Consider the following 11,891-nt stretch of genomic DNA (forward strand, 5'->3'; position numbering starts at 1 on the left):
GCAGGATAGAGCAGGGTTTAGTGGTGTTGTGCATAGGGTCGCTATGAGTCGAAGACGACTCGACGGCACATAACAACAACAACAACAACTGATTTTCTTAATGACTAATATTCTTCTGTTCAGCTATTTTACTTCCTTATTTCCCCCATTTTTTTTAGCCACTCTATGTTCAAAACCGGAAATTTTTACAATCTCTGATGGTATCAATTTTTATGTTTTCCTTCTGTTCTAGTTTTATAATAATCTTTAATTTTTCAACATATATGACATACCACAACATTTTCGGTCTTCAGTTATAAGTAATCAATTAGTTAAATCTATTCTTGAGGTAGTCTCTAAGTTCCAGTGAAATATATATTTAAGGACATATATGCATGTGCTTTCTAGCATATTTTCATGGTCTTGTTTTAATTTCCTTCAACTTCAAGTTGAATTTACATTTGGACAATTAATATTAATTAGAACAAACCAACCTTTGTTCTTATTCTGACTGATGACATTGGCCTTTTCCACACATGTAATATATTTCATTCCTGTGTATTGCATTTGGCAAGATTCAAGTGTAAAACTACCGTTTATGTTATTGAAAAAGAAACATCCAGTATTTTCCAAAAATAGTTGTTGCTGCTGGTTAGGATTGATTTGGTTTTGACACAAAGTGACCCTCCACACAATGGAATGCAGCTGCCTGATTCTGCACTATCCTCACATGTCTTCTGTACTTAGATCTATAGTGGCAATCGTCATTATGGCAATGAATATTTTTGAAAGTGTCCCTTTCTGTCATGACTTTTCACTTTTCCAAACTTGGTGTCCATCTCTATCAACTGACAACATGTCTAGAATATGATTGATAAAGTTTTATCATCCTTTTTTAAATTACACTAGTTTATTTACAAAATTTTGAAATACATTGTTTTCCAAAATAGATTCTTCCAATTTCCCTCACCCCTCCCCATCAAATTGTATAATTCCATGAGTAATCCTCCTCTCTCCCCACATTTCCTCATTCCTCTGCTCCCACCTCTCCCCTTGGATCCTCATACTCATTCTACAAGAATGGTTTTATACAGTATTTGTCCTTGTGGGACTGAATTAGTTCACTCAGCTCAATGCTCTCCAGTCCCTCCCAATTAGGTAATAATTTACAAAGTCATTGCTCCTGCATGCTGCATAGTATTCCTTTATGGAGAATGTGCCATAATTTCTCAATCCATTCAATTATGGTTGGACATCTGAGCTGTTTCCATGTTCTTGTGATGGTGACTAATACTGCAATGAACATTGGTGTACAAGTCTCTGTGTCTCAGTTATCATTTTCTTCTGGTATATGTCAAGCAGTGGAATAGCTGGATCATATGGAATTTCTATGGTCGGTTTCCTGTAGAAGCACCAAATTGCCTTCCAGAATAGTTGTACCATTTTACAATCCCCCAACAATGTATAAGATCTCCTACCTCACCACATTATCTCTAACATTTATTAATTGCTGTCCTGTTAAACTTTGCCACTTCTGTTACTGGAGTGAGATGGTATCTTATTGTGGTTTTGATTTGCATCTCTCTTATTATCAATGATTTCTATCATCATATGTCTGTTGGACATTTGAATATATTCCTCTGTACAATCTAAACGTTCAATGCAATCCCAATCCAGATATCAAATTCATTTTTTAAGGAGATCAATAGGAAAATTGTCAGATTTTTTTGGAAAGGCAAGAGACCCTGAATAAGCAAAAAGCAGTCCAGAGAAACAAAAATGAGGTGGGAGGCATAGCACTCCCTGACTTCAAAACCTGCTAAACAGCAGTAGTAATCAAAACAGCATGCTTCTTGGTAAAATGACAGGTACATAAACCAATGGAACAGAACTGAGGACCCAGAAGTAGACCTAGCTATCTATAGTCAACTGATATTCAACAAGGAAATCACAGCTATCAAATGGGAAATGACAAACTGTTCAACAAATGGTGCTAGCAAAACTGGACTTCCACCTGCAGAAAGCTGACATAGGATCCAAATCTCACACCATACACAAAAATAAACTCAAGATGGATCAGAGAATTGGGAGGAAAGCCCCAAACCATAAAGTTCATTAGAGACAAAGTAAGATCAAGCTTAGAATACCTAGTCCACATTATGAAGAAACTACCAAATACAGCCAGAAATGCTCAATCTGAAGACGGTAAAAATGATGAGTGGAACCAACTAAAGATTAAATTTCGGTGTACATCAAAAACTTTTTCCAGCAGGGTGAGAAGAAAACCTACAGACTGGGAACAAACATTTGTTAATACCATCTCAGACAAGGGTCGCGTAAAGAAAGTTTACAGAATACTCCTGGGCCTCTACAAGAAAAAGACTGATAATTACAAAGTGGGTAAAATACATGGAAAGATTTTGGGGAGTTTTGGGGGTTTTGTTTGTTTGTTTATTTGTTTGTTTTTTAAGAAGCACTCTGGCTTTATTTCTTCCAAGGCAGAATTGCTTATTCTTTTGGCAATTCACGATGTAGTCAATATTCTTTGTCAAAACCACAATTCAGATATTTCAATTCTTCCTCAGTATCCTTAATTCAAAGTCCAACTTTCTCATGCATATGAAATAATTGAAAAAGTCATGGCTTATGTCAGCTGTACTTTATACCAATATCCTTGCTTCTTTTGACAGCAGACTTGTCCAATACAACGTATCTTTGGATTTCTTGATGGATGCTTCCAATGGAACCAAGTGAAATTCAAACCTTGACAATATTTTTTTAGTTTAGCATAATGCTACTCACTTGTCTACTTATAGAGATTTTGTTTTCTTTATGTTGATGTGCAATCAATACTAAAAGCTAAAGTTTTTAATCTTAATAAGTACGCTAAGCCCTCTTCACCTTCATTCAGCAAGGTTATATTCATTGTGTATTATGGTTTTATGCCGAGTCTTACTCAAATCTACTTTTTTTCTTTTTTCTACTGTGATCTTAGTGAAAGTTTACAGAATGGTTGGGTTTTCATTCTTTCATTGATGCACATTTTTCTCCCTTTCCATCCCAACTCACTTTGTATGATACACTTCCTGTCCAAGATTGTTAATTGTCATGCATACAGTGACTAATAATCCATTATTCTCAGAAAATCCTTTCACTTATTCCAGGCCAGTATTCATTATTTGTCTACTCTTATCCATTATCTATATGTACTCTCTTTTCCTTCCCACCCTGTGTCAGTCGTATTTTTATAAAAGTTTTTATGTAGTATTTTTTATAAAAGGTTTTTTGTAGTATTTTTCCTTCTATGACTGTGATATTACAGTCAGCATAATGCCTACCAGACTCATTCACCTTTTGTAATGTTTTACAAGTTTATTGTCTTTCAATGCTGCATAATATTCCATTGTACCACAGTTCTTTCATCCATTCTTTTGTTGACGGGAGTTTATACAGCTTCCAACTCTTTGCTATGATGGCTAATGCCACAATGAACATGAATGTATATACATCATTTTGTGCAGGGTATTTTCTTAACAGCTCTGATTTCTGTAGGGTGTATTCTTAATAGAGGAATAGGTACTCAGATGATATATCTGTTTCCAACCCTTTGAGGAATTACTAGCCTGCCTTCTCTAGTGTTTGTATCATTTTGCATTCCCACCAACAGTGTATCAGAGTTCCAATCTTTCTACATCCTCACCAGCATTTGTTGTTTGCTATCCTGTTGAATTTTGCTAGTGTTGCTGGGGTAAGATGATTTCTCAATGTTATTTGATTTGTTTCTCTTCAATAACTAGATCTTTTGAACATTTCTTCATGGCTTGTTGAACATCTGACTTTCTTCTTTGTGCAGTATATTCATATCTTCTGCCAATTTCAAGATTGAATTGCTGCCTTATTCAAGTTGAGATGCTGGTTGTTGTCTTTTGTGCTGTGGAATTGCATGCGACTCATAGTGAACCTACGTACAATAGCCCTGTACCCTACTCTATCCTGTGCCAACTTTACTGTCTCTGATACATTGACCATCATTACCCCAGTCACTGTATCAATCCATCTCATCGAGGATCTTCCTCTCTTTCTCTATCCCTCCATCCTTCTAAGCATGATGTCACTCTCTAAAGATTGATCCCTCCTTGCAACATGCACAAAGTATGTCAGATGAAGCCTCAGAATCCTTGCCTCTAAGGAGCAGTCTGGTTTCACCCTCTCTAGGATCAACCTGTTTGCTTTTCTGGCTATCCATGGTATATTCAACATGGTATATTCAGCACCACAGCTCAAAGATATCCATTCTCTTTCTGTAATCTCTAGTCATAGTGCAGTTCTCTGACACATAGCAAGCAATTGCAAAGACTGCGGCTTGGATCAGGTATGCCATAGTCTACAGACTGACTCCATTGCTCTTCAGAAATCTGGAGAGGTGCCTGACAGCCAACTTTCCCAATTTAATTTATATCTTGATTTCCTGGCTACTGGGACCAAGAGTGTTGATTGTAGAGCCAAACTAAAGCTGTTAACAATCCCTATCTCTTCACCATCGATCAGAATGCTGTCAATTGTCTCAATGGTGAGAATCATTATTTTATTTATGTTGAGCTTCAATTTCTATTGAAGGCTACAGTCCCTGACCTTCTGCAGTAAGCATTTTAAGTTCTCCTCAGTTTCAACAAGAAGGATTGTGTCATTCGCATAATGCAGGTTGTTGATGAGTTTCTTCTAATCTTGATGCCACATTCCTCTTCATACAGCCCAGCCTCTTGCATGATTTATTCTGCATATAGAATTAAAGGTATGAACACAGAATACATCCTTGGCATACACCCTACCTGATTTTGAACCATGTAATGTCTCTGTGTTCTATTCTGACGACTGTCTCCTGGTGCAAGTATAGGTTTCACATAAACACGATCAATTGTTCTGAGATTCTCATTCTTCTCAGAGGCAGCCACAGTTTGTTGTGATCTACACAGTTAAACATCTTTGCATAGTTCATAAAACACATATGGACATTCCTCTGGTATTCTTTGCTTCCAGCCAACATTCATCTAACATTAGATATAATATTCGTGATACCATGGCCTCTTCTAAACCTAGCCTGAACATCTGGCAGTTCTCTGTTGATGAACTGCCCCAGTCATTTTTGAATAATTTTCAGCAGAAAGAATCTTGCTTGCATGTGATATTAATGATATTGTTCAATCATATTTGCAATCTGTAGGGTCACTTTTCTTTGGAATGGGAACAAACATAGATCTCTTCCAGTCAGTTGTCCAGGTGGTTGTCCTCCAGATTTTGAGTAATTTTTGGATTTTAAATATGTGTTCTTTATCAGGTAGATCATTATTAAGTATCTTTACCCAATCGGTGAGCTTCCTTTTTAGCATGTCGAAGAAGTCTTTGGATGTCCATAAGGATTTGATTTTAGTAGGTCGCATTCATCTAGTTTATCTTATCCTGGTTGTAGCTTTTTGTTATACTCGGAAGTCTATTTATGCTATAGATTATGTCATATAAAGTTGTGCATAGTTTTACTCTAGTGAACTTTACATTCTCTGGTTTTATTCTTAGACTCTTGATCCACTTTGAATTGGTTATTGTATATTTTGTGAGGTGTAGCTCTTGCTTTGGTTTTCTTCAGATGGCTATCCAGTTTCACCAGTACCATTTGTTAAAGAGTCTATCATTTCCCGACATAATTGATTTTTTTTTCTCTTTGTCAAAGATAAGTTTACCATAGGTGCATGGGCAAATTTTGGGATCTTAATTCTATCCCATTGATCTATGTGTCTGTCACTGCACAGTACCATGTGTTGTTGCTCTGTAATAGGCTTGAGATCAGGAAGTATGATGGCTCCTATCTTGTTTCTTTTTGTTTTCTTTTGTTAACAAAGCTTTGCTTCTTTCTTTCTTTCTTTCTTTCTTTCTTTCTTTTTTTTTTTTGCTACTGTAGAAAAATATGACTGATTTTTGCATATTGACTTTGTACCCTGCCTTTCTGAATTAGGAACTATGTCCAATAGTTTACTTTCAGATTCTTTAGGGTTTTCCAAGTATACCATCATATTATCTGCATATAGAGATTACTTCTTATTTTTCCTCTCATCTTACTGCTCTCATTAGGACTTCTAATGCATTATTTAATAGGACTGGTGATAGTGAGAATCCTCGTCTGGCCATTATTTTCAGAGGTCTTTAGTCTTTCTCCATAGAGGAAGACATTGACTATTTGTTTAGAGTGTTGGTGGTGTTGTTATGTACAGTTACATCACCTGGGACGCACAGCAACCCTATGTACAACATCTCTGAAGCCTGCCCTGTCTTGAACCAGTCTCACTGACTCTGACACACCTACCCCCATCACACTAAGCACTGTATCAATCCATCTCATCTAGGGTCTTCCTCTCCTGCACTGTTCCTCCACTCTTCCAAGTACAATGTCCTTCCCCAAAGATCAGTCCCTCCTGGCCACATGCCCAAAATATGTGAGATGGAGCTTCAAAATCCTAGCCTCCAAGGAGAAACTTGTTTTCACCCTATCCAAGACAGACCTATTTGTTGTCTTGGAAGTCCATGGTATGTTCAAGACTCTTCTCCAGCACCACAACTCAAAGGCACCAATTCTTCTGTCATCCTTAGTCATTATCCAGCTCTTGTGAAGACCATGGACTGAATCAGGCACACCTGGGTCTCTAAACTGACATTATTGCTTCTCAGTACTCTGGAAAGGTCCCTGACAATATATTTATTTAATATAATTTGTCTTTTGATTTCCTGGCTGCTGGTGCCAACAGTATTGATTGTGGAGCTGAGCAAGCTGTAACTGTTAACAACCCCAATCTCTTCTCCATACATTATGGTGCTGCCACTTGGCTCAGTGGTGAGAATATTTGTTTGTCTTCTTGATATTGAAACTTCAATCCATATTGAAGACTATAGTCCTTGACCTTCTGCAGCAAGAGCTTCAGGTTCTCCTCAGTTTCAGCAAGCAAGGTTGTATCATCTGCATAAGGTAGGTTTTTGATGAGTCTTCCTTCAGTCCTGATGCCACATTCCTCCTCATAAAACCCAGGCTTCTAAATGATTTGTTCTGCATAGAGATTGAAAGGGTATGGAGACAGAACACACCCTGATAAATTCCCTTCCTGATTTTGAACTAAGCAGTGTTTCCCTGCTCTGTTCTGAAGACTCCCTCCTGGCCCAAGTATAGGTTTTATATAGGAATAACCAAGTGTTCTGGGATTCTCATTCTCCTCAATGTTAACCACAATTTGTTGTGATCCACGCAATTATGAGCTTAAATATGTTGAATTTTGTCAAAACCCTCTTCTTCATCAATTGAGATGATCATGTAGTTCTTATACTTTATTCTGTTGATGTGATAAATTTTTCTCATGTTGAACCACCTTTACATGCATATTAGGAATGTCACTTGTTCTTTCTGGTCATCCTTTCTCTCGTTAAGAGTAGTGTTGTATATTTCTTTTTTCAATTCTGTTAACATTTGTTTTATGTACTTTGGAAGTCTGTTATTTGGTGCATAGATATGTCTTTTGGTTCTGTTCTTGTATTTTCTTGACACTTTAAGCAATATATAGTGTTATTCCTTGAAATTTATGATGATTTTTTTCCTGAAGTCTATTATACTAGAGATTAATATTGCTATTCCTGCTCTTTTTTTGGTTGTCATTTATTAGGTATATTTCACAACCCCCATCTGAATTTTCAGTCTCTCTTTACCTTTGTGTCTCAAGTGTGTCACTTACCGACAACATGTTCACAAACTTTGAATGTTTTGAGGGTTTTTTAAATACAATCTGTTGCATTTTCCCCTCTTTACTGTTGTATTTATATCATTCACATTCAGTATAATAATTACCAAAATATAAGATTTTATTGCTGTCATCTTATTTGATTCTTTTTATATTGTTGCTCCTTCATCTCCTACTCTGTAATCTCAATGAAAAGGACTTCCTTTAACGCTTCTTACATTGGTCTTATTTTCATGAACTCCCACAGTTTCTGCTTTTCTGGGACTATCTTTATCCCTCCATTGTATTTGGTGGACAGTTCGGCTAGGTACAGTATTCTTGGTTGGCAGGTGTGTTCTTCAAGTGTTTGATGTGTGCTATTCTACTATCATCTTGCTCACATGACTCATGCTGAGATATCGGATCTTAATCTCATTTGCTCTCCTTTATAAATTACTCTTCATTTTTCTCTAGCTGCTTTAAGAATTTCCTTGTCTTTGATTCTGGCCCATTGTACTAATTCTTGATTATTTTCTTTTGGAATCTATTCTATTTATGATTTGCTCAGCTTCTTACATGTTGTTGGGTTGTTGTTATGTGCCATCGAGTTGCTTGTGACTCATAGCGACCCTGTGTACAACAGCCCTAAATCCTTGCATGTATATTCTCTAATTTTTATGATAACTGGAAAATTTTCTTTTAGTAGGTTTGTCACAATTTATGTCTTTTTTTCCTTCTTGTTTTGAAATTCCAGTTACTTGTATTTTATTCCTCTTGATGTTGTTACACATTATTTTTAAGCTTTATTTTCCTTCCTTTCTGTTTCTGCTTTTTGCTTAGCATATCAGTGGTAAGGGCTCTATCTTCTATTTCACTGTTCTATCCCTTCAGTTCTGTTCATCTGTCTCTCAAACATGTTGATAGTTTCTAAAATGTTGATCTTATTATTCTGAATTTATTGCATTCTATGGTTTCCTGGTTTTCTGTGATTGCTAGTACTTCATCTGTTTTATCTCTTTTGTCTTATATTGCCTTTTAAAGTTCCTGTACAGTTGTTGTTTTGTTTTGGTTTAGGTTTTGTTTCATTTTGTTTTTTGGTATCTTACTTTTTTTCCTCTCTTTTATCCAGTTCCAATACTTGACAATGGTTCTTTCATGGCAGGCCATTCGATCACTCTTTCTGCATCCTGAAGTTCCACTGACTCCATATCTTGTTCATTGTAGGAAGTGCCATCTTGCTTTGAAGTTGCTTTATTTTTCCATAACATTTTAGTACTCAGGGGGCAAGGAGCCTAGGTGTCCTGCTGGGCTAGAAACATGTATGTTGGATTTTCTCAGTATTTGGGTTACTGTTTCACCTGAAGCCAGGAAAATCAACTTGTAATAATCAGAATGTTAATCCAATTGTATATTGTTGACTTTATCATAAATAACTGGTGAATAGTAGTAAGTAAATGATTTTATATTCTTTTAAAAAACAAAAAAAGCCCCAGGAATTGACAGCATACTAACTTATTTCAACAAACATATGCACCTTGGATGTGCTTACCAGACTGTGTCAAGAAATCTGGAAGACAATTATCTGGTCAACTGACTGGAAGAGATCCATATTTATTCCTATCCCCAAAAGCAGGTGAACAAACGGAATGAGGAAATTATCTTACAGTGTCACTAATATCACACACAAGCAAAGTCCAGCTGAAGATTATCTAACAACAACTAGAACTAGAAATTAACAGTGAACTACCAGAAATACAAGCTGACCTTGGAAGAGGCCATGGCACTAGAGACACTGTTTCCAATATCACATGGATTTTGGCATGAGAGGAAGGTGTATTTGTGTTTCATCGATTATACAAATGCATTGAACTGTGGGAATCACAGTAAATTGTAGCTAGCCATGAAAAAAATGGGAATCATGCTTATGCAAAACATACAATTGGACCAGGAGGCAGTCATCAGAACAGAGCAGGGGAACACTGCATGGTTCTAAATCAGGAAAGGTGCACACCAGGGATGCTTCCTACCTCCATAACTTTTCAATCTATATGTGGAACAAATCATCTGGAGGCTGGGCTCTATGAAGAGGAATGTGACATCAGGATTGGAGGAAGACTCATCAACAACCTGCATTATGCAGATGATACAACCTTGCTTGCTGAAAATGAAGAGGACATGAAGTGCTTGCTGCAGAAAGTCAAGGACTGTAGTCTTCATGGATTGAAGATTAACATTAACAAGGCAAAGATTCTCATCACTGGGCCAAATCACAGCACCATGATGGATTTAGAAGAGATTCAAATTGTTAACCTGCCTCTACAATCAGCACTTTGGCACCAGCAGTCAGGAAATCGAAAAATGAATTGCACTGGGGAAATGTGCTGTTGGGGACCTCTCCAAAGTGCTAAAGAGCAATGATGTCAATCTAGAGGCTAAAGTATATCTAGACCTTCATCTTTACAATTATTTGCTACGCATCAGAGAGGTGGACAATGACTAAGGATGACAGAAGAATAAGTAATGCCTTTGTGTTGTACTGCTGGAGAAGAGAACTGAAAATACCATGGACTCCAAGAGAAGAATCATGTCTGTCTTAGAGAGGGTGAGACCAAAAGTCTTCTTGGAGGCAAAGATTTTGCAACTCATTTCAGTTCACAAACATCCTATAGATGTTATATTTCATTTTGGATATCTTACAATTTTTTGATTGAAAATTCATACTTTCATGTTGTAGTTATTAATGGATGTGTGCAGCTGTTACTTTTTATTTTCAGTGTTGTCATATTAGTGAATAAAGATTCCTAAAAATTACCCTATTTATATAATTAAGGTGAACTATATTCTGAAGAAGCTACTGTACCCCAAGGATATTTTAAGTGTCTTCCAATCTAAGGTGTTCATCCTAGAGGATGATCTACGTCATCACTACGTCAGATAGTGTTCTGATGCTATTCACAAAGCTTCCATTGGCTGACTTTTTTTGGAAGCACATCACCAGTTTCTTCTTTTTAGTTTAATATTAAAGTTCTACTGAAATCTAGTTACTGTGGGTAATCCTTCTGGCATTTGAAATACTGGTTACATTTTCCAACTTCACAACAGTATGATAAATAATAGACAATTTACAATCTCAAAATTGTGCTAATTATAAAATAGTTCATGACTATAGTAAACCTATCTGTATAAATATTAAATAAAAAATCACAAGCTGTATTAGACCACACAGTCTTTCACAGCCAAAATTAGCAATTTATTGTTAAAATAGTTCATTTTATTCTGATTGATAGAGTTGTTAGAAATAATTTTATGACAAATAATTAATGCAATTATTAATTTGAGAAACAATTTCATTGTACATCAATTAATTGAGTCATTGAGTGCATTCAAATTATACAGTAGTATTTTTAGCCAACAAGAGCAAAAATCTAAAGAAACTTTAACAATAGTCTGTAAAATAATAGTGTTAAATAAATATGAAATGTAAAACATTGTTGTTGTTGTTGTTGTTGTTAAGTTCCATCGAGTTGTAGACGACTCATAGTGACCCTATCAAAGAAAGACCTAAACATTTGTATAATTTTCATCATTTTCTAAGTTCAGAGTTTCAGGAGGAAAGCTGTTTTAGAAGTGGATGCCGCTCTTGCTTTAAAACTTTAAAAAATAAATTCCATTTCTAAAGAGTAAGTTGATTGGAAGTTCAAAAACTAGTTTATCCTAGGCCTGTTGCAGAGTGTATTGAGACTTTGCAAGATAACAAATGGTAAGGGAAGTAAATAAGATTATAAATTGAACTACGTTAAATGTTTAAGAGTTTGACAACAATTATTTGATAAATAATAACATTTAAAATATTTATTGGACATTATCAATTGTTTTTTACCATCACTGGTGCATCGAGCTCTTTCAAAATCACCACTGAGAGGTCTAGAAGAATGCCAATGTGTGAGTTCATCAAATTCTCGCTTCTTAAGAGATATAACAATTGGATCATTACTAGGGAAAGCAAACAAAGAATGCATTAGTATGATTTTTTGTTTTGACTTTAATATACAGCTTTACTTTAAATATCTGTTCTTTTTTATAATTATAGAATGAAATTTCCAAGGTTTGAGAAACCCTTCTATAATAGTTCTTCCATGTCTCTGTGTGTGTCTGTGTGTG

The 11,891-nt window shown here is 35.9% G+C and overlaps 1 protein-coding gene across 1 annotated transcript in view; it reads right to left on the bottom strand.

The window, feature by feature from the left end:
• Positions 1-11,891, bottom strand: part of LOC102860030 (probable ATP-dependent RNA helicase DDX60-like) — a 191,875-nt gene that overhangs the window by 147,652 nt on the left and 32,332 nt on the right. The window contains exon 7 of the mRNA XM_006896669.1: positions 11,611-11,723. Coding sequence (XP_006896731.1) covers positions 11,611-11,723 — 113 coding nt within the window. The remainder of the gene's footprint in view (positions 1-11,610; positions 11,724-11,891) is intronic.

This window comes from Elephantulus edwardii, unplaced genomic scaffold (assembly GCF_000299155.1).
Source record: "Elephantulus edwardii isolate Elephantulus edwardi_28Jun2011 unplaced genomic scaffold, EleEdw1.0 scaffold00188, whole genome shotgun sequence".
Classification (NCBI taxonomy): Eukaryota; Metazoa; Chordata; class Mammalia; order Macroscelidea; family Macroscelididae; genus Elephantulus; species Elephantulus edwardii.